The sequence below is a fragment of the Podarcis filfolensis genome (assembly GCF_964270895.1).
Source record: "Podarcis filfolensis genome assembly, chromosome: 2".
NCBI classification, from domain to species: Eukaryota; Metazoa; Chordata; class Lepidosauria; order Squamata; family Lacertidae; genus Podarcis; species Podarcis filfolensis.
Window position 1 is genome coordinate 108168391 of NC_139605.1, and position 23688 is coordinate 108192078.

Genomic DNA, 23688 nt, shown 5'->3' on the forward strand with positions numbered 1-23688 from the left:
TTTTGTTTTGTTTTTGTTTTTGTATGTTTATGTTTGTTGTATTGTGTTTATATGGAAAAATAAAAATATTATAAAAAAAAAAAAAAAAGGTAAAGGGACCCCTGACCATTAGGTCCAGTCGTGGTCGACTGTGGGGTTGCACTCATCTCGCTTTATTGGCCGAGGGAGCCGGTGTACAGCTTCTGGTTCATGTGGCCAGCATGACTAAGCCGCTTCTGGCAAACCAGACCAACGCACGGAAACGACGTTTACCTTCCCGCCGGAGCGGTACCTATTTATCTACTTGCACTTTGACGTGCTTTCGAACTGCTAGGTTGGCAGGAGCAGGGACGGAGCAACGGAAGCTCACCCCGTCGCGGGGATTCGAACAGCCGACCTTCTGATCGGCAAGTCCTAGGCTCTGTGGTTTAACCCACAGTGCCACCCACGTCCCCTTAAAATTATGTGGTACGAACTTTTAATTGTTTCTCTGCTTCTTGGCTGCTACCGCGGGAGGGATCAGATTCCCTGAAACCTGACTCTATGCCATTGATGGAGCATGGCCATGCAACATTGAGTTGCTATTGGGGTGGGGAGGTGGGAATGGAACTTTTGGAGGAGGGAGATGGAATGGAGCAGGCTGGACCCCACACTGCAGCCTTTTGTTCCACTTGCCCTGGGTTGAAGGGTCAAACATGATCCTTGACCAGCAACCACACCTAAAAATAAAGAGATGCCTTTTCAGCAAAAAAATGTCTGCCTCGGCATACTACGTTGCAGGCACATAGTCATTCGGATGATAACTCATTGCTAGTCTTGAAGCTACGTCAGGCTTTGTTTTTCTGCTGTGGATATCAAAAGTATTAAAGCATGCATACTTTTGTCCATCCTGCCCATGGAATCATTTCATCCCTGGTCACAGACTTCTTGTTTTGCTAGCACATCTCTATCATGAAACAAGATAACAACAACAACAACAACAACAACAATTTATTTATGCCCCGCCCATCTGGCTGGGTTTCCCCCGCCACTCTGGGCGGCTCCCAACAGAACACTAAACACAGAATAAAACTTCAAACATTAAAAACTTCCCTAAACAGGGCTGCCTTCAGATGTCTTCTAAAAGTCGGGTAGTTGTTTATTTCCTTGACATCTGATGAGAGGGCGTTCCACAGGGCGGGTGCCACTACGGAGAAGGCCCTTTGCCTGGTTCACTGTAGCTTCAGTTCTCACAATGAGGGAACTGCCAGAAGGCCATCGGAGCTGGACCTCAGTGTCAGGGCTGAACAATGGGGTGGAGACACTCCTTCATCTTCTTAATTCTGGGAACCGCAAAACATAGAGGCCAAAGCCTGGAAACGTTCCTAGTTTTGTTATTGTTGCTTTCAGTGCTTTTTTCTGGGGTACGTGGGAGTGCACATACCCCTAAACATTTTCTGAATATAGGTTTGGCCTCATTGAGGAGCAGTATTTCAATATGAGTAGGAAAATGAGAGTACCCCTAAATATTTTTTTAGAGAAAAAAGCACTGGTTGCATTAAAAAAAAAAAGGTAAGGCAGAGAGATAGCCAAACTCTATGGTGCTGATTTAATCATAATAGTGCCTCCCCCCCATAAAAGCTAGGAAGTGTGAATAAAATAAGTTCTGTATCCAGAAGAGTTAGAATTCCCTTTGTGATTTTAGCCAGACTCTGCCAGACTTAATTACAGCAGCAGCATCTTCCCCTCTTCCCTTCATTATCTTGTATGTATTTACCATTCTAAAGACAGGACTGGAACCATGAAGCATATTTACCAAAAGGCTCCATTTTTTTCTCTTGAATACCCCTGGATGGATTGAGGTAGCCTTCTGTGGGGTAGGTGGATCTAGATTACACAAGAGACCTCGATCCAGCTCTAGTTGTTCACTAAAAGCTATTAACCTCTGCAATGTGGGTAAGAATGCCCATTGGGAGGCCTGTCCCATGCAAAGCAATGTGCCACAAGTGCCAACTTTTGAACTACAACTCCCATCAGCCCTCAGGCAGCACAGGTATGTTGGCTAGAGTTGTAGCCCATAACATTTGGAGAGCACCAGGTTGGTGAAGCCTGCCATAAAAAATTGCCTTTGGCTTCCCAGTAAGGAGAGGTATATCTATGTTAGTTTTTGTCCATCTCAGTTTCTCGTATTTTCCCAGAAGAAGAAGAAGAAGAGTTTGGATTTGATATCCCGCTTAATCACTATCGGAAGAAGTCTCCAAGCAGCTAACATTCTCCTTTTCCTTCCTCCCCGACAACAAACACTCTGTGAGGTGAGTGGGGCTGAGAGACTTCAGAGAAGTGTGACTGGCCCAAGGCCACCCAGCAGCTGCATGTGGAGGAGTGGAGACGCAAACCCAATTCACCAGATTACAAGTCCACCACTCTTAACCACTACACCACACTGGCTCTCACCACTCTTAAGATCAGTTCTCTACTTTTTCGCATCAATTTATTTAAAATATTAATAAATAAGTCCTGATGGAAATCTGTCAGCGTCTTACTGCAAATTTCTCCTAATAGACACATTTTTGTATGCAATTTTTGCTTAATAAACTAAATTTGCAAAGCAGTTTTAATGCATTTTTGCATTAATACATTTTTGTGTTATTTTATTAATATATATATTGTTCTGCACACTTTACCCTAATATGTGTATTTCTGCATACCTTGCATGGCTGGAGAACGGCATTGCAGAATACGGGGAAGTGCAAATTTCACAGGCTGGCTGTTCTTTGGTTTGCATATTGTTCCGGAAAGGGAAAATTTGGTGAGTTTGCCTTTAAATGCAAACTGAATCAAATCACCCCTTCCCAGTGCTCAGGGAACAAGGACCATTGAAGATCCCTAGTTGGTACCTGAAAGCACAATAAAAGAATGATAACAGAATTCCAAATGGGGTTCCCCCTCTTCAAAAGATCAATGATACATCCTTGAAGATAGGCACATAAAGGGACAATAAAAGCACAAACAAGAGTTCAGAGGCTGTGAAAACGATGATGTAGACAATAATATGCTACTCTATTTTGCTTGTTCCAATTCCTTTTTCGTTTTCAGAATAGACATTCACCAATTGTGGCATAGTCATTTGGCAACTGAGCTAGAAAGGAAACTGGCATGTTTAGGCAACGGCAAAACAATAAACCAGAGAAAGTACTAGGCATGGCTTCAACAAGATAACAGAAAAGCCTCCCTTTAGGGGACTGCACAGATTACAAACTGTCAATGGCATTGACAATTGAACAATGCTTCTCTGTCAAATGACCCCACAATATGCAGGCTTTGGGTGCTGGGCAGTCACTGGAAGTCTGCTGTCACTTGAGAAATAAAGATGTAGGCCCACATACGTTTAACCCACATTAAAAACACATCAACAGCCATGGCTTCCCCCAAAAGAATCCTAGGAAATGTAGTTCACCCAGTGCTTTTTTTCTAAAAAAATATGTTTAGGGGTACTCTCATTTTGACTCAAGAAAATCACCATAGTGGTTTTATAGTTCAAATTGGGATTCACAAAATATTTAGGGGTATGTCCCCCTGTGTCCCCCCAAGAAAAAAAGCACTGAGCTCACCCCTCACAGAGCTACAATTCCCAGCATCCTTGGTGAACTACAGCTCCCAGGATTCTTTGGGGGGAAGCCACATGCTATATTATATATGCTATACAGTCATACCTCTAGTTGCGTTAGGTTCATGTTGTGGATTTTCGGGTTGCGAACGTGGAAACCCGGAAGTGTATACTTCCAGGTGTCGCCGCATGTGCAGAAGCATTCTGTGTGCTTCGTGCATGCTCAGAAGCGCTCTATTGTGTCACGCGCACGTGCAGAAGCAGCGTTCTACTTACAGACCTTTCGTGATGCGAACGGCACCCCGGAACAGATCGCATCCGTAAGTAGAGGTACCACTGTATGTGGTGTGCATGTGATTCAAAGCTGTGATTCTCTCTCTCTCTCTTTCACACACACAAACACACGGAGGGAGAACATCCTGTTGTCCAAATCCACGTGCACACAGATTAGCTCCTTCCACTGAAATGAACAAAGCAGCCTGATGAGTTGTTTGCAGAGCACTCAGATGCCTCTTGAACAGGGCAAATAAGCCTCCTCTGCCAATCCACTCCAAGTTGTGCAGTTTAACAGGCAGAGAACGCAGGAGATTTGCTATACCACTCTTGGGGTATGAGGTATGTAAAAAAGTAAAGGACCACTGGATGGTTAAGTCCAGTCCAAGGCGACTATGGGGTTGTGGCGCTCATCTCGCTTTCAGGCCGAGGGAGCCGGTGTTTGCCCGACAGACAGCTTGTGGTCATGTGGCCAGCATGACTAAACCACTTCTGATGCAATGGAACACCGTGATGGAAGCCAGAGTGCACGGAAATGCTGTTTACCTTCCTGCTGCAGCGGTACCTATTTATCTACTTGCACTGGCGTGCTTCCGAACTGCTAGGTTGGCAGGAGCTGGGACAGAGCAATGGCAGCTCACCCCGTTACGGGGATTCAAACCACCAACCTTCTGATCGGCAAGCCCAAGAGGCTCAGTGGTTTAGACCACAGCATCACCCACATCCCTTGAAGGGTCCCAATTTCAATTCCTTGGGAAATCCAGCTAAAAGGCTGTCTGGTGGCAGGCTATGGAAAGACATGAGGGCTGAGCTAGACATTGCACAGGAGTTGCATAGTATCATAGAATTGTAGAGTTGGAAGAGACCACGAGGGTCATCTAGTCCGACCCCCTACAACGCAGGAAATTTTTGCCTAACATGGGGCTCAAACCCCCAACCCTGAGATTAAGAGTTTCATGCTCTACCAACTGAGCTATCCACAGGATCATTGCATGAACAGCCTCCCACCCAGGTCTGGAATCATCTTCACTGGGCATCCAGCAAGATCCTTTGGACTCTACTGGAGGTTTTTAAGCAGAAGTCATGGATGCTTTAGTTGAGAGTCCTGCATTGTGGAGGGTTGGACTAGATGACTTTGCAATTCTATGATTCTGTGATTCTCATCCCTACTCATCACAAAAACTATACTTATAGCATTACATGACTTAAATTATTCTAAAGGCAGATGCTGTTAATGTCCCCAAGTGAATTAATCTTTTTTAAATGCAAGATTTCCACTCGCAACTAAGCAGCCATGGGTAATGTTCTCGGGAGTAAAATATTGCCGATATTATTCTACGGGAGTTAACAATTTGGGGTATAAAAATCATTAAAGCATATAATAAGATACATCAGACAAGTTGAGAGCAAATAGTGCAATTAGAAATGTCACTGCAAATGAGGAAGAAAGGAGAAACAAGGAAAACTAAAGCCTTTAAATAGAATCATCTGCCTCAGCTCCCAGCTCAGTTTACAGTTCAAATCCTTTGCTATTACACACACTGTCTGCGAGATTAATATTGAGCCCCCATCCTAATGTGCTCTCCATTTTCGACAATGTTTCACACGTCATTTGCACAGCAATTGTTGCCGACTTGCAAAAACGCTGAACTGATGAAAGGCCTAAGACTGTTAAGCCAGTATTTCTAAATAGGTTTGAATGGCTTTCAGGAGCGCTGCAGAGATGGGCAACCTGTGGCCAGGAATTTTCTGGTGCCTGGGCTCTGCCTGTGGATTGGGCCCTCCAAATCCACCTGCAAAGGAGGAGACAGATTTGCATAAGCTTCGCATATATTTTGCGCCATATGCAAATGTGTGTCCTCTATTGCAGGAAGTTTGGAGGGTCCACAAAATTAATCAGTGGCCACAAACATAATAAAATGTCTGACAGATAGAATGAGAAGGATAAAGCATTCCCTGTGATTCTGTTTCCATACTAGAAAAGACTGAACCTGTTGAATTTCTCCTTGGAATACCCAGTTGTGGCAGAAGAACCCTGCTTTCCCCACAAAGCCAGCCCTATACAAAATCCTGTACCCTCCTACCTGGGAGTAAGCCTCATTAAACACAAATGAGGCAGACATGTGCTGTATACCATTGTACGTTAAGTTAACTATGCAGTGAATTCTTTGCACGTGCCTGATCTTTAGCTCTTGCAGGAGACCTGCCTAAGCCACTTTGCAAAGTTTTCACTGTTTGCATTTGCCATTTGGGAGACTGAGGATTCATTAAGTTCCACCTGCACTTATTGTGTAGTAGCATTTGCAGAAAATAACTTCTAGGGAGTACCTGATCTCTGACAAACCCACCACCAGAAAGATGCATCCTGGTTGCTAGGGGGAAAAGGAAGGTGAATCCACAGGGACTCCCTGGACTAGAAAAGTGAGACAGAAGCAGGAAAGAAATGTTCACTAAATAGGAGGGGGAAACAGCAGCTCTTTAGGAGCCCAGGGATTCCTATATTTTGATTTCTAAACAACTCACTTGTCAATCACAGCTCTGACTCCCTGCTCAAAACACTGAAAGGTGGAAGCAGCCAGGTTAGTTCAACTCACAGAAATTGCTTAGATGATACCAGAACATTTTGCTTCTTACCTCTCTTTCAAGGAGAGCTAGAAACTTCCTTATGTTTTGAAAGACAGTTCTGGCTGTGGGCACTGTACATCAGTACCTTCCTCTTGGCAACCCTCCCATCTGTGAACCACCCTGAGACCTCCAGGTATAGGACGGTATATAAATTCTAATAATAATAATAATGTTATGTACTGAAGTTCTCACCCTGGGCCAGCAGGGGGATACTGTAGATAGTTGAGGTCCACATATGCAAATAAGGGATCGAAAGTGACGTTCAGTGATTGGATAGTTACAGAAAGTTATTACAGTTACGTTGTACTGGAGCTCTATATAAGCAGGCTGGCTGAACCCTTCAGTTCAGTTCAGTTCTGACCTGTGAATAAACAAGAGCTGGTTGGAGAATCGCTGTGTCGTCTGATATGTTCACCCACAACTTAACAAATAATAACACACACCAGGGACCATGTTGGCTAGCTGTGATGGCAGCTGTTCTCCAACAACATCAGGAGGGTTACAGGTTTCGCAGAATAGCCTCTTCCTATTCTGAATTCAGATTCAGATAACCAGAATGGCTCCGCTTGGGATTATAACTGTATACTGTATAGACCAAAGTACCTAATCCTGCAAACGTACACAAAGCACCAGAGAACTCACATATGCCTGACTCCTTTATCCCAACATCAGATGCCTGGTGAACATATTCCTGGTGTCCGGTTCAGCTATTTTTCCTCACAAGGACTGAAGACCTCCTTTCTTCTCGAGCAAGAAATCCTCTGCTTCTCTTCTTTTTGTCAATAGCTGGGAGAGATCATTACAAGGCAAAACTGTATCAATACAGGACGTAGCATTTTATGTTGAAATACAGGACAATTGTGTGCTATACAAGACAGGTGGCAAGACCTTAACAGTTGGCTGGAGGAGGGGGACGGGGACAGACTCTTTAGAGATGGTATTGTCCATTTCTTCACTTTATTTCAAAATGTGGCATTCATGTCCTAACACATTTTGGGGGCCTTCTCATTCTGCCAAGTAGGACCAGGGCCGGATTTAGGTTTGATGAGGCCCTAAGCTACTGAAGGGAATGGGGCCCTTTATGTATGTCCAGCTGTACTTTGTCAACAACAAATTGTCACTGGGGTTTTTTTTGTTGAACATATGCTATATGGTAATTTATGGAGCTAATAGGTATCTAAAGCCATTTGCACATAACCAAATACAGTATGTATTTTGTTAAAGTAATTGCCGACAAAGGTCCGTATAGCTAAAGCTATGGTTTTCCCAGTAGTGATGTACGGAAGTGAGAGCTGGACCATAAAGAAGGCTGATCGCCGAAGAATTGATGCTTTTGAGTTATGGTGCTGGAGGAGACTCTTGAAAGTCCCATGGACTGCAAGAAGATCAAACCTATCCATTCTGAAGGAAATCAGCCCTGAGTGCTCACTGGAAGGACAGATCCTGAAGCTGAGGCTCCAATACTTTGGCCACCTCATGAGAAGAGAAGACTCCCTGGAAAAGACCCTGATGTTGGGAAAGATGGAGGGCACAAGGAGAAGGGGACGACAGAGGACAAGATGGTTGGATAGTGTTCGTGAAGCTACCAGCATGAGTCTGACCAAACTGCGGGAGGCAGTGGAAGACAGGAGTGCCTGGCATGCTCTGGTCCATGGGGTCACGAAGAGTCGGACACAACTAAACAACAACAACAACAAATTGTTGAAATGAGCAAACCAGTGATATTTTAGGGAGCAGGATAGCAGGCGGGGCCCATTGCTTACATCATAGGAGCCTACATAACAACACAAAACACTGTTGCTGTATGTAGGTTTTATTTTATTTTTTATCTTACATTTTGGAAACGTATATCCAGGGTTCCCCCCCCCTTTAAATAATAAATAAATAAAAACTATAGCTTGTTTAGCTTATATGGAAATCCGGCACAGAGTAGGGGCGTGGCCTTCTGCCTTCAGAGCCCTGCCCTGACAGTACCTGTGGCCCAGAATTCAGTTTCCTGAGGAGATCTGCTTTCTTGCTTTGTTTTCTTTTGCTTAAGCTATTTATACCTCACCCTGTGGCCTAGGATCCCCAGGTGAGTCATGAATAAAAGGACAAAGTCCTCACAGTTTAAAACACATATCCTTGAGGAATAAAAAGCAAATTTAGTCGTAGTATCAAAGGACGGCTGCAAAGGGCGCCCAAAGGCCTGAACAAAACAATGGGAAGAAGCAGAAGTCCCAGGAAAGGAAGAATGAATACAAAAACTTATGGAATATGCAGAAATGGCGAAACTTACCAAAAGAATAAGAAATCAAGATGACAGTTTTTTAAAATAAAAGAATGGAAATGGTTCATTGAATATTTACAGATAGATTGTAAACAGATAAGAACATTGGCAGGATTATTGTAATAGGCTGCAGTTTGATAAGAGTGTATATTTAAAGAAGAATAAATGAGCAAATTAAGTTAATTTGAATATGCAGAAGGTTTAAATTTAAGGAAATGCCGAAAGAGGGGGGAAGGAAGTCAAGTTTTGAAATGGTAAAATTAGTGAAGTGTAAAACCTGAAAAGTATATTAAAAAAAAAAAGGCCTGAACAAAACAGCCAGATTTTATGTTTTTACAGCTGAAGGCCAGCAGTGTGGCTGTCCACTGAAATTTAGGCAGGAGGTCTTTCCCGAGCCAGGAATCCACTGTGTCACCAAGCGTACAGTTCCCAGTGGCACGACATTCAGGTGGGTCTTCCTGGAAGATCTCTGCTGACAAGAAGGAATTGTGTACACGCCGTACACTTAAAGCATATTTAAAGTACAGGACTCCCCCCCCCCAAAAAAAATCCACCTGGGAAGTGTAGTTTGTCAAGGGTGTCAGGAATTGTAGCTTTGGGGGTAAGCTAGAGAAGAAGAATCTTTATTTGCATCAGCCACTAGCCATAGCAATAAAATAAAATAAAATGTACTAAAGATAGAGGTGGAAACATAACTATAGAAAATACATTTTGGGGGTTTACATCAATAATCAAATAATTCTAATTCTAATTCCCCCCGCTAAAAACCTTGCTACAGGGTAATCTAGAGTTCCCGGGATGCTATATGTTTTAAATGTATGGTGTGGATGCAGCCACAGAGCAAGTTAGTCTCTCAGAAACATACGGGCAGCATATTTTCTTAGGAGCCAGAGGGGTGGCTCTGAATAAGACCTGAAGCGTTCCCAAAGTAAAGGAGGGATTGAACTCTGATTAATAAGAATACACACAGAGGCTTGAACCAGCAAAACTCTGGGAAGGGTGCATATAATAATCTCTGTGTCCCTCCACCCCTCAGCCCAGGTCGTTTTATTCACAAAAGAACTTTTTACAGAGTGTTCTAAGAACCAATCAGATTTCCTCTGAGCATTTCAACAAACCCCACGTGGGGACAAAGTTAAACTACAATCACTAGTTAAGCATGCATACTTTTGGGGTAAATGAATGAAAACTACAAAAGAGTGCATTCAGCAACCCCGAAGGTCATAAACAATCAATACACATGATAAGAAGGATGGCCAGGAGGACAGCGATCATGCCCTTTATGTGAGACCTGTTTCCTGGCCCTAAGATTAACATCCTAAGATTAACATATCAGAAAAGCTACATCAAAGAAACTGCCCATTGTCTTTGATGACCCAGCATGCCTGCCTGCAGTACTTGACTTGTCAGGCAAGAGAAATGGACAGTAGAGGAAATGGCCAGAGATGCAGAGGGTTGTGGGATTTGATAATAAATTATTGTCAATGTCTCAAACCCAGTCAACACAATGCATTCATCGTGGACACAATGGCTTGATGCATATTTTATAATTCCTCATAGTAATCCCACCTGACCCCACACTCTGGATATTTGCACTCCTACAAAGACGTCATGTGCAGTTTCCACAGGAATACTCCTTGCCAGAGTTGAGTCAAGAACCCCACCAGGATTGATAGCTGTCAGTGGAAAGGAGAGAGGTGGACTTACCGAGGGATGCTTTTGAAAGGACTGAACTCAAACGGGTTTGCTTACTAATCCATAACAACTCGTTGGCCTGTTTCTAGAGACAGATGAAGAATTACAGCAATTAATTTGCATTGTGAAAAATAATTCTATTAGCTGGAAACATCGGAGGGTTGTGTTTTATAGCAGCATGCAAGTGCATATTTTATGGACCATGTTCTTCATTAACCTGATGGATTGAGGGAGGCTAATGAGCTTCCATCTACGGTCTTTCCAGTTTCTACATATTGACATCATTATTATATATTTTTATGGCTTGTGCCAGATTTGTAATTTCTGGCTCGGTTCTCTCACATGCCTGTCAAATGGCGATCGTTGCTATTTGACTTGAGCCTTCTTGTTGACAGTGCTTCCTTGCCATCTGCAAAGCCTTTTGCTGTATGGTCCTGGTTCTGCTTTGCAGGAAGAATGCCTCAAGTTCAATTCTTGGTATCTCCTGGTAGGACTGGGAAAGTCTCCCTGACTGATACCACGGAGAAACATTGCCAGTCCGTGCTGAGGCTGAGCTAGTTGGAACAATGGTCTGATCAGGTATCAGGCAGCTTCCTATGTTCCTTTTGAAATCACCTGTATTTGTGTCCAGCAGAAACAACCACCGTGACCCCTGCAGAAAAAAATGACGGTTTTCCCCTCCCTCTTCAGGTGCTTCAAAACCAATAGAGGAAACAACACAGGGAAAGGAACAGAGCCTCCAAGTGTCCCTATTTTTCCAGGGACAGTCCCGGATTTACAGAAGCCATCCCGGTTTCTTATTTCATCCAGGAATGTCCTGCTTTTCCTTAGGATGTCCCTATTTTCATCGGATAAATGTTGGAGGGTATGGAGTTGAGCAACTCAGAAGCCAACAAGGTATGTAACTATACAACCTTTAGAAGACATCTGAAGGCAGCCCTGTATAGAGAAGTTATTTTTAATGTTTAATGTTTCATTATGGCTGGCGCAACCCAAGACACAGCTACACAGGTCAATTGATAACGTTAAAATGTGCTATAAAAATGTGACACCAGATGGCGCTGTAGAGCAGAATTGAAAGTCAATGGCAGAGTGCCTTGGGAGCTCCCCCCCCCCATTAGCTTCTCCCAACCCTCCTCTGACCTGATCAGTCTCTTCCAGCTTCTCTGATGTCCTGTGCCCCCATCCCTGACAGCTCTGACCTCTCCTCTTGCCCTGGCTCCTGCCTCTGGGGTGGCACTGAAGCCCACAAATCGCTGGTTCTGGCTCTCAAGTCAGTCTCCAGCCCCCTTGCCTCCAGCACACACTTATCACAGCCCTGCCAGTCCCTGACAGCAAGTGAGTGGGCTGCCTTAAGGGAGAACTAGGGTGGGAACGGTTGCTAAGGCCATTGGTGGTTTCATCTGTGTGAATGTCTTACGTTGGTTTCCTTAAATGGGAAAATCTTGATTTTTTTTATTTTTTTTTTACATTCTAGATTTGCTTGTTTACTTTATGACAGAGCTGTCATTTCGTTGTTTTCTGGACCTGTTTATATGATTTTGTCACTGTTTTATACTGTTCCTTTTTCCTCTGCTTATTTTTATTATTTTGTTCCCTGCTCTGGGGATGCAGGTGGCGTCCCCAGAGGGTCGGCGGTTCAAATCAGAAGGTTGGCAGTTCAAATCCCCGCAACGGGGTGAGCTCCCGTTGCTCGGTCCCAACTCCTGCCCACCTAGCAGTTTGAAAGCACGTCAAAATGCAAGTAGATAAATAGGTACCATTCCAGCAGGAAGGTAAACGGCGTTTCCGTGCGCTGCTCTGGTTTCACCAGAAGCGGCTTAGTCATGCCGGCCACATGACCCGGAAGCTGTCTGCAGACATACACCAGCTCCCTCAGCCTATAGAGTGAGATGAGCGCGCAACCCCAGAGTCGTCCGCAACTGGACCTAACAGTAAGGGGTACCTTTACCTTTACCTTCCCTGCTCTGAGATTGAAAATATTCAGTGAAGAGCAAGCTAGAAATAATTTTAAGAATAATAATACATATGAATAATAATACATATGAATAATAATAATAATAATAATAATAATAATAATAATAATACAAACAAATAATTTCCTTGCCCACCAATTTTATCCTGCAATTCACACCTCCCATTAGAATTGGGGACAGTCAGACTGGAGATAGAGTCCTTCACCTTATTCCACATTCTGCAAACAAGACACAGAGGGGAAGATGTGGGAAGAAAATAATCCTTTCCCAAAGCTCCAGAAATTCATGGGGCCTTTGTTAACAGTCTTGCGTGGCACCTTAAGACTAAGCACCTCAATCTGCAATCCTGTGTACAACCTTAAAGGTAAAGGTAAAGGGACCCCTGACCATTAGGTCCAGTTGTGACCGACTCTGAGGTTGTGGCACTCATCTCACTTTATTGGCCGAGGAAGCCGGCGTACAGCTTCCGGGTCATGTGGCCAGCATGACTAAGCCACTTCTAGCGAACCAGAGCAGCGCACGGAAACACCTTTTACCTTCCCGCCGGAGTGGTACCTATTTATCTACTTGCACTTTGACGTGCTTTCAAACTGCTAGGTTGGCAGGAGGTGTACAACCTTATAAGGCAGCAAATCCATAGAATTCAATGGGGCTTACTTCTTTGTAACGTATGATGATTGTAGCATCAGCCCACACTATAAATTGTGACAGCAGGGGCCCCTCATAGTGATGGAGAAGTGGATAGTTTTGCCATGGAAATTCAAATATTTACTTGCCTACTCTCGTTCACTATTGTGCAAAAAAACCCCCAGTGATTGCCACTAGATGGCAATGTGTCTCAAGGAATAGAGAAACAGAATAAAATTCAGAAAAGATAGTTGGAGCACACCAGAGCATGCTCAGCGTTTGGTTCTAAACTGTGTTGTTTGAAATTATTAGTGTCCAGTGATTTTTTTTTGGGGGGGACGCAGGGGTATGCATACCCCTAAACATTTTGTGAATCTAAGTTTAGCCTCATTGAGGGGCAGTATTTCAATATGAGTAGGAAAATGAGAGTACCCCTAAACATATTTTTTTTTAGAAAAAAAGCACTATTAGTGTCCCACATATGTTTGTGTTCCAGTTGCCCAGGCACATGATGAGCTTCTCTCTGAGGTGCTTGCTGTGTGTATTAGTCAAACAAAACTTTATTGTGGAGTCAACCTGCTATGACAATTTAGAGCAGTAAATGTGACTGTCAACCCAAACTGCCACTGTACATTTCCAAGGGAAAATAAAAACAAATAAAACTTAACATTTGCATAATCTGATGGTGTTTTTTAAAAAATGAAAGGCACTACATGATATGCATCTGCATCATAAAGAATAAAAAATATGGTGCCAAAATCACAGCAAATTATCTCCAAATTATCCTGTGTGTTGTACAGAAATTCCCAGCGGGTTAAATCTGCAAAACTTGCAAAAGAAGCTACTCTTCAAGTCACAGAGACAGACTTCCACCTAAAAACAGTTGGATCTAATAGCAGAAAGCCACTGAGGAATATTTTAAAGAACTAGATCCAAAAACCAGTTGTTATACATATTTTATACCAAAGATTCTCCTTAATGAGAACAGGATGTCTTCAGTAGGAATTACCAAATGTGTCAATTTTGGCTTCTTTCTCTTTTTCATTTTTCCAGTCTTCAGAGTTCCACATCACTTTCCCTTAAAAAAATAATTAAAAAGTGCTTATGAAAATTCATCAGCAGCTTCGTGTGGATTTACCCTAATATACGCATGTAGTATGCATTTTCCCTAATACACACAAATCTGAGAAGCCATTTCCCCCCATATAATGCATTTTGTATGTTATTTTGACAAATATATGCATTTCTAAGCACACTTCACCCCAGTATTTGCATTTTTGTACACATTGCAGTACGTGGCTGGAGAGTTGCACTGGAAAATTGGAAGGTGTGCAAATTTCAAAAGATAGTGGATTTCATACGGTTTCAGAAAGTATGGATTAGGCATAGGAGCCAACTCCTAGGGACCGAGGTCCCTTCAGCTCTCTCAATAAAATATTTGAGAGGGCCACTGCTGCCCCGCCCCCCCCCCCAAGTTGAAGGGCATCGCCATTCAAATGGTGTGCATGCACTACATCATATGATCGATTATGCAGGGTGGGACTTACCTGCCCCCCACCCCCATATTTTATTCAAGTTGGCACACCTGGAATTAGGTAAGATTGCCTTTAAATAAATGAATAAAGCCTGAATGGAGTCCTCAGTCTCCTTATCCTTGTCAGTAGGAAGCTGCCTCGTATCAGGTTAAACTTTTTCATGTAACCCAGTATTGCTTAATTGTCAGCAGCTGTCAGGAACGTGGCCCCCAGAGCGCAGGGGAAGAGTTAGACTCAGAAGTCGAACTAAGTGAACAAGGGACCGACTCTGCAGATGAAACCTGGCTGACAGACTCAAAAAAGGGCAGTTCAACCCCCATTCCCGGGGAAAACCCTGTTAGCTCTCAAGAAGAGGAAGAGTTGGAAGGCAGCCAGAGAGTTGCTAGGCAATCAGCAGATAAGCAGAGATCTGTGTCGAGTGTAAGTGGAGAGGGGGAAGGTCAGCCTCTCAGTCCCTGTTGTAGGTGTCTGGATAAGATCAGATGGCAACGGAAGGGCAAGAGGGGAAAGGGAGGAGTTTGGCATCCTTCTTGCTGTGGGAGGGATAAAAAGTCAGACTGACCAACTATTGTAAATTTGAGCAGGCGAGAAGCCGTGCTCTTGATGTGTCTTTTTGTAAATAAATGTACATAAAACTGCTGGAGAGTCATTACGTCTTATCGGGCTTGCTTGCCTGCCAGAAATCATTACAGCAGCTATCCCTGGTTTCAGGCTCAGATCTTTCCCATCACCTGCTCCCTGATTCTTTGAACTGAAAATGCCAGGAAATTGGACCTAGCACCAATATTATGGACCATTGCACATTTTGGTAGTATGGGAATGCATTTCTTCCCAGGCTTTCTTTAAAAGATCCGTTTGCATGGGCTGTTGCGTACTATATGCAAGATGCATATCTTACCTGTTTGATCATTGGGGAGCATAGGGTTAACCAGCTTGCAAATATCAAGGCACAAAACTTGGCATTGCAGTAGTGAGAAAAGCCACAGCCCCGCCTAGGGTAGTCATTTCTTCCTGTGGCCTCCTGGACAGTGCTCATGATTGACATGGGACATTTATATCAGCAGGTGGACATCCAGAATCTCATTCATTTCAAGAGTGTGCTCAACATGATAAGCAGAATGGCAAACAAAAAGCTGCAACTCAAGTAAGAATCCTCAGAGAGCCTGGTGAGTTGAGGGGCTGTTCAGTCCAGGGAAAGCGGATTGCATTTTTATTTTATTTGTTTTGCAGATGTGACCCCGAAAAGCTTTTTCTTTATTTCAGCAGGCTTATGACTTGTATAACGATTGATTTATCTTTTGGTCTTTCCCTTCATTTTTTTAAAAAATGGTTATTCCTGACGTGCTATTGTTATTTGTTTTCAAAAATTGCTATGCCTAACTCTTTTTTAGTTGTAAGCTACTTTGGGCTGCTTATACACAACGGAAAAGTGGGATATTACTGTGTTTTAAAGCTCAGATGGTAGAGCATGAGACTCTTAATCTCAGGGTCATGGGTTAGAGCCACACATTGGGCAAAATATTCCTGCATTGTAAGGTCTTGATGGTCCCTTCCAACTCTACGATGCTAAGGTTAAAAATAAGTGCTCCACTGCATAGGAATCTCTGGGGGAATCTACACACAGGGGGGTGGGCACTATAAATAAGTCAGAAATTAAATGGTTAAAACAAAAGAAAAAAACACTGTGGAAAATCATGTCGGATTTCTTTTGATTCTCTGGCGCCATCTGGTGTTGCATGTTTATAACGCATTCAAAATGCAGTTTCCTTACTAATGTAGCTGAGTCCAGAGAAAGCTGCCATAACGGGTCAGACTATTGTTCCATCTAGCTCATTATTGCCACCACTGACTGGAAGAGGCTTTCCGGGATTTTAGATGGGAACCTTTCCCAGCTGTACTTGGAACCATCAATGATTGAGCCTCGGACCTTTGGCGTGGAAATACCATAGAGCTACAGCTATTTCCAAAACAAACAAAAAAAATTTTTTCTTCCAGTAGCACCTTAAAGACCAACTAAGTTAGTTCTTGGTATGAGCTTTCGTGTGCATGCACACTTCTTCAGCTATTTCCAAGGTATAGACATGTGATAGGTATAGATGTGTGAGCTGCTCTTCTAATACAGAAGTCTTTGCTGTTGGCATTCTCAGTTAATTCAGTCTTGATCCTCTTCATGGCCCTTTTCCCTACCCCACTTTCCATTTTCCTAGAATGCCGAATGGGGGAAAGTCACCAAACAGATCTAGCAACTTTAAATTTCAAATTCTGAGTAGATTGTAGATTGTCTTTTCTTTTCTTTTTTCCTTTTGGTTGTTGTGTTTGCATTTTTATGCTTATGCTTATGTTTATTTATTTAAATCATTGCTATGCTATACTTAAACTGTATCATGAATCATTCTGTGTGTGTGTGCCATGCAAAAATCACAATGTGGGGGAAACTGTGAAGCCAGCCAATGGTTCTCTCGATTCCTGCAGCCCCTGTGACCTCTGCCAGCTCATCTCTCCCCTGCCTCATGCAGGGGTCAGCGAATCACAAGAGCAAGCGCCAGCAAAATCACGATGTCGGGAAAACCATGAAGCCAGCTAATGCCTCTACAGTCGTAGCTCTGCTTACGTGTCCCTTTGGATATGTAAACTTTGGGTTGCGAACGTGGCAAACCCGGAAGCGCTCTGTGTGTCTCACACATGCGCAGAAGTGCTCTACAGCGTCGCACGCATGTGCAGAACAGGCGCCTCTGGTTGCGGACACTTCAGGATGCATCCAGAGCCCCAGAACGGATCCCTTTCACAACCGGAGGTACCACTGTGCATAGTTCCATCCTTATTTCAGGCATCATGATATAACAGTATATCATGATGTTTAAAGGTAAAGATAAAGGGACCCCTGACCATTAGGTCCAGTCATGGCCGACTCTGGGGTTGCGGCGCTCATCTCGCTTTATTGGCTGAGGGAACCGGCGTGCAGCTTCCGGGTCATGTGGCCAGCATGACTAAGCTGCTTCTGACGAACCAGAGCAGCGCACGAAAACGCCGTTTACCTTCCCGCTGGAGCAGTACCTATTTATCTACTTGCACTTTGTCGTGCTTTTGAACTGCTAGGTTGGCAGGAGCAGGGACCGAGGAACGGGAGCTCACCCTGTCATGGGGATTCGACTCACCGACCTTCTGATCGGCAAGTCTTAGGCTCTGTGGTTTAACCCACAGCGCCACCCGCATCCCTTATCATGATGTTTAGCTGGTGATATATTGTGATGTGGAAAACCAGATATTGCCCAGGCCATGGGATGGCTATTGTAGTTTTTAAATGTAGGTCTATTCTTAGGAAAGTGGGGGAGAGGGTCACAATATTATCTTAATGCAGCCCGCTCCAATGCATATTTATTCAGAAACATCCCCCTGAGTTTGAGATTTCTTCCCAGATGTCTCCAAAGGATTGTACCCTTAATTCACATGTTCCGGTCTTCAGGATTTTGATGCAATGGGATTCGGGTTCAGGGTGTTAAGTTGTGGGTGAACATATCAGACGACACAGTGATTCTTCAAACAGCTCTTCTTTATTCACAGGTCAGAACAGAACTGAACTGAAGGGTTCAGTCAGCCTGCTTATATAGAGCTCCAGTACAACGTAACTGTAACAATTTTCTAAAACTATCCAATCACTGAACGTCACTTTCGATCCCTTATTTGCATAACTATCTATAGTATCCCCCTGCTGGCCCAGGGTGAGAACTTCAGTACATAACACAGGGCTTGTGTGTGCAGGCGTGTGAATGCATGCTCGCCCACCCTTCTCACCATTTTGCTGTGCCGCCACCACAAACCCAGAGATGTGTCCGCTAAAAGCAGCCTCTCCACCTGAAACACTTGACTGGTAGCATCCTGGACAGTCTCCAGGGGCAACTGCCCACTTCCCATCAGAAAGAAAGCTGGCAGGAAAAAGAAAAGGTGACTCAGCCTGATTTCTCATTAGAGGCAATAAATGAGAAACTCTGGAAGAGGACTCCTTATCTGATAATGCACTTCCCTTTCCGCAGGAGCTCCACCTTAGGCAGATCCTGCACATGTCTCTTTAGTATGTAGATCTCTTTACATTTGTTTGGTGATTACTCAGAAGGTTCTCTGTGCTTTTTGGTTCATTAGCACTTTCCCAGAATGCTGACTTCATCCTTTGTGTTCCCAGAACCATAATGACTCTGGGTCCTCCTAGCAGCTGCTGATCGATTGTATTTCACCTTTTCCTTGGGCAGGCTAATGTGGCAGCTTTCTGCAGTAAGACTATAGCTCAACCCTCAAATAAGGAGTGGAAGATTTGATCTAAAGAGTTCTATCCAGTTAAGCATCTAAGCATGGAATAACAGGCAATGCAAATGCTAAAATCAGTGCCATAAATAAAGAAACATTTGTATTTCAGTGCTGCCCCTTTCCGACAGTAGTTAATAGCAATGGGAAATAAAATAAACTCTCTGTTTTTTATTTTAAAAAACCCACAGAGTATGGTTTGAAGACCCATGAGGCTGGGGCTGGTCAGTGTCTGAATGGGATACTGCCTAGGAACCACATGCATTCTGGCATCATGCCTTTCAGCCTTTCACAACCTATGGGTCCCCAGGTGTTGAACTACAACTCCCATCACCCCTAGCTAGCAAGGCCAGAGCTCAGAGATGATGGAAGTTGTAGTCCAACAACATCTGGGGACCCACAGGTTGAGAACCACTGCAAGGCTTAGGTTCTCTAGTGGGGAAAAAGGCAGGAGATAAACATAAGCATTTTATTTTATTTTTTACGAAACCGCAGCATATACAATAAAAAGAGAGGGCCAGTTAAATTGCAGTAATAAAAGGTGTACAATGTGAGTAACAAGCAAATTTGGTGTCATTTCTACAGGAGAAAGGTTTTTACCTGTGTTCCTAACCTGTACTGGCCATACAGAAGTCAATAAAGCAAAGTTTTGTCTTTGAAATGATGGCTTAAAAAAAGAAAAGTCAAATTGATTTAATAGAGTTTGGAGAAATGGAGGCATTCACAAGACTTTGCCACTAGATGGTGCTCTGTGCACAGTTCTTGAGGTTGGAAGCTAGGTTTGGGTGCACAGCAAGGTTAAGGAGACTGCGGCCCTCCAGATGTTGCCAAACTATGGCTCCCATCATCTCTGGTCATTGGCCATGCTTGCTGGGGCTGATGGGATTTGTAGTCCAACAGTGCCTTAAGAACCATAGACCAAATCCCTGAAATAGAAGGAGAGGTGATCTTCCTGGCTGGAGAAGATGAATAATTACAGTTGATTGCCAGGGCAAAATGAGATTGATTGGTGATTCTGCTTTCTGAGAGGGCAGGAATGCTTAGAGCAGGGTTTTTAAAGAACCTGTCGCCTGGGCATCCATAAATCAAGGAAGCTTTTCAGCCTCCCATGTGTACTTAGGCATACATTGCTCAACTTTTCCTCTCGGCCTTTGAACTGGGAGGTAGGGGGCAAGGGAAAATGCAGAAGACAATGGGTTTATTACAGTAATGTAATATCTACCTCTTCGTTTTGGTGGACTTGTTTGGGTTAAGCCTTGATTCTAAACCGGTGTCTTCAATCTCTTTGGTCACATCTGCCATGTAATTTGAACGCCCCCTGAAAGCAGAGAGTGCAACTTTAGCTGTTGTTCATTGGGATCTTAGGGATGTCTAGACTTTGACCTGAGACCTCAGGATGGGCGGACAGACGTCAGGAGTGGTGGCAGCTTACTACCTCGCAGAATTGGTTTACCCTCAGATTTCGGTGATGTCTGAACCTTGGGTCCTGCTCTCTTGAGAGCCAGTGTGGTGTAGTGGTTAAGGGAGGTAGACTCGTAATCTGGTGAACCGGGTTCGCGTCTCCACTCCTCCACATGCAGCTGCTGGGTGACCTTGGGCTAGTCACACTTCTTGAAGTCTCTCAGCCCCACTCACCTCACAGAGTGTTTGTTGTGGGGGAGGAAGAGAAAGGAGAACGTTAGCCGCTTTGAGACTCCTTCGGGTATAAAGCGGGATATCAAATCCAAACTCCTCCTCCTCCTCCTCTACTTCTTCTTCTTCTTCTTCTTCTTCTTCTTCTTCTTCTTCTTCTTCTTCTTCTTCCTCTATTTTTATGAAAGTGTAGATTGTACATTCACATACTGAGGAGAAAGGGGGTGGACTTCTTCACCTCCCATCATTTCTCATAATGCTAGAATCCAGGATCATCCCACGATAGGCAGGAGAGCCAAGAGAACTGACAAAAGGAAGTGCTTTTCCACACGACGGATGACTAACTTATGGAACACAGCCACGAGATGTGGCGATGGTCACTGACATAGCATGAAGTGTTGCCAAAAACATGGAGAATTATCTCAATGGCTACTAATCATGCTGGCCATGAGTGACATCTGGGACTGGAAGCTTTTCTTTTGGGAATTATAGGGACAGAACTACCTAAACTGTATAGTAACTTATTCATGTATGTGGCTACAGCGGCAAGAACGTTACTTGCCCCCAAATGGAAAGAAGCAGAAGTCCCAGCAAAGGAAGAATCGGTACAAAAACTTATGGAATATGCAGAAATGGCAAAACTTACCGGAAGAATAAGAAATCAAGATAACAAACTTTTTATAAAAGAATGGAAATGGTTTATTGATAAATGCAGATAAATGGTAAACAGATAAGAACATTGGCAGGATTATTGTAATAGCCTGCAGTTTCATAAGAATATATATTTAAAGAAGATGAATAAATAGGCAAATTAAGTTAATTTGGATATGCAGAAGGTATTAAAAATAAATCTAATGAACCACAGAAAGAGGGGGGAAGGAAGTCAGATTTTGAAATGTTAAAATGATTGTAAAATCAGTGAAATATGTAAACATGGAAAGTATAAATAAAAATATTTTTATTTTTTTAAAAAAATGAGTGGCATCTGAGGACCAGTTACTGAGGGAGTAATAGGAAAAGGTATTGCCTTTCTGCCCTGCTGAGTAACATCCCAGAAACATCTGGTCAGCCACTATGGGAATTAAACTCTAGTTCCCATTTGCGGAGTATGCGGAAGACAGCCCTGGGTCGTTTGACCCTTTAATTGGTTCTCTTTTCCCCTGCAATAAAAAACTACGCAAGACACTTTAAAAAAATGTTTAAAAGAGCATATAACTTTTACTTCGTATACTTGCAGTTGCAAATTAAACATACAATGCAGGTGGGTGTTTCCTAAATTGCTAAGACACCTTACACATAGTTACAGACTAACTAACTCTGGGGCAGACAGCAGCATACCTGCCTCTAACTGTTAAGACTGTTCAACTGTCATAACTGTACCAACTGCCATAACTGTCACAGGGTGTATGGTGTCACAGAGTCCTACAAATCTTGCAATTAACACTTTACATATGCATTTTGGATGCTTGTTGTTGTTTAGTCGTTTAGTCGTGTCCGACTCTTCGTGACCCCATGGACCAGAGCACGCCAGGCACCTCTGTCCTCCACTGCCTCCCGCAGTTTGGTCAAACTCATGCTGGTAGCTTCGAAGACACTATCCAACCATCTCATCCTCTGTCGTCCCCTTCTCCTTGTGCCCTCCATCTTTCCCAACATCAGGGTCTTTTCCAGGGAGTCTTCTCTTCTCATGAGGTGGCCAAAGTATTGGAGCCTCAGCTTCACAATCTGTCCTTCCAGTGAGCACTCAGGGCTGATTTCCTTCAGAATGGATAGGTTTGATATTCTTGCAGTCCATGGGACTCTCAAGAGTCTCCTCCAGCACCATAATTCAATGGATGCTAACATCCCATAAAAGATGCTGGATTAGATGAAGGTTCTTCTTGCATTTCTTATGGGTGGGTGAAAAGACGCTTCCAGGTGGCATCGATTAGGAGGTACAAAGTGTTCCTTTTTACCTCTGAATCCCAGTCCAGAACATGCACACACTGCAGATGAGTGCATCTGTGCAGTAGGATGATGTGGAGTAGCTTTAGTGAGGGCACATCAACTCGCTATCTGGAGATGTGTTGAGAAACAACGGCATGGCAAAGTCAGCTCGCATTAGCTTCACCCTGCCATGAATGTGCAAAAAACCTCAGACCGCTCAGCTCTTGGTATAATTGTTTCGACAGCGAGAAATCCATACACCCAGAGTAACCCCCCGCCCCAAGCCAATATTTTAGTGCCATTGCAGTGGCTTTCAAACTGTGTTCCCAGGGACAATGGGGTTCCTTGCCGGCTTAGATCGGCAGTGACAGGCAAGCTTCCCTGAAACAGCTTGTCCACTGCGACCGATCTTCCTTTTGCAGTGTGCAACATCAGGGGAGTGTCTGTCACTTTCTAGGCCGGAGAGTGGGGAGGGACCCAGGATGAACTAAGAAGTTGTCTTCGAATGCATCCCAAGATCCTTTGCAAAATGCAGGGATTCTCAGCATGGAAGAGGAGTTTCCTGAGAGCAAGGAATCTGATGCCTACTTTGTTGTAAGATGGGTTCATTAAACATGACGTGATATGCTGGGTACCAAAAAGACTCAGAGCGTAGTCCAATGATGCATACAGTGGTACCTTGGGTTACATACGCTTCAGGTTACATACGCTTCAGGTTACAGACTCCGCTAACCCAGGAATAGTACCTCGGGTTAAGAACTTTGCTTCAGGATGAGAACACAAATCGCGTGGTGGTGGCGCGGCAGCAGCGGGAGGCCCCTTTAGCTAAAGTGGTGCTTCAGGTTAAGAACAGTTTCAGGTTAAGAACGGACCTCTGGGACAAATTAAGTACGTAACCCGAGGTACCACTGTATTTGTTTAAATATAGGCTAATTTAAATGGAGGTACGAAATTTTAGGACAGCTTCTGAAAAGTTAACTTGCTGCCAAGGATTTGTTTTGCTGCCCAGGCTGAAGATTTTGGGGTGGGTTTTCATACCCGTACTGTGGTTTTCAGCACATCCAGCTGTGCCCTATGCCCACACCGGTCTCCTTAACATCTGGGGTGACAAGAATAAAGACAGCAAGCAGGAAAACATTGTTAATTTTCTTTTAATGGCTGCCAGAATTCTTGTTGCTTCACCAGAAGTAATTAAAGGGAGCTTTTCTGAGGGTCTGCTGTAGTCCAATTTCTGGAGTTTCTGGAAAAATTGGCCCAAGAGGAGCAGAT

The 23688-nt window shown here is 43.7% G+C and overlaps 1 protein-coding gene across 3 annotated transcripts in view; it reads right to left on the bottom strand.

Annotated features, from left to right (window-relative positions):
- Positions 1–21844, bottom strand: part of LOC310755714 (uncharacterized protein) — an 86673-nt gene extending 64829 nt beyond the window's left edge. Inside the window, exons 1-4 of one of the 3 annotated variants that reach the window (XR_014544464.1) lie at positions 21725–21844; positions 20084–20179; positions 14040–14108; positions 10440–10512 (exon numbers count right to left, since the gene is read on the bottom strand). Coding sequence is in view for 1 of the 3 variants with exons in the window: in XM_083599060.1 (XP_083455186.1) it covers positions 10484–10512; positions 14040–14108; positions 18358–18488; positions 20084–20163 (309 nt within the window). In the remaining 2 variants the exon portion in view is untranslated. Of the gene's footprint in view, positions 1–10439; positions 10513–14039; positions 14109–18357; positions 18489–20083; positions 20600–21724 lie in introns of those variants that run through there. The other 2 variants (XM_083599060.1, XR_014544465.1) reach the window with 2 other exon arrangements.
- Between the last annotated feature and the right edge of the window lie 1844 nt (positions 21845–23688).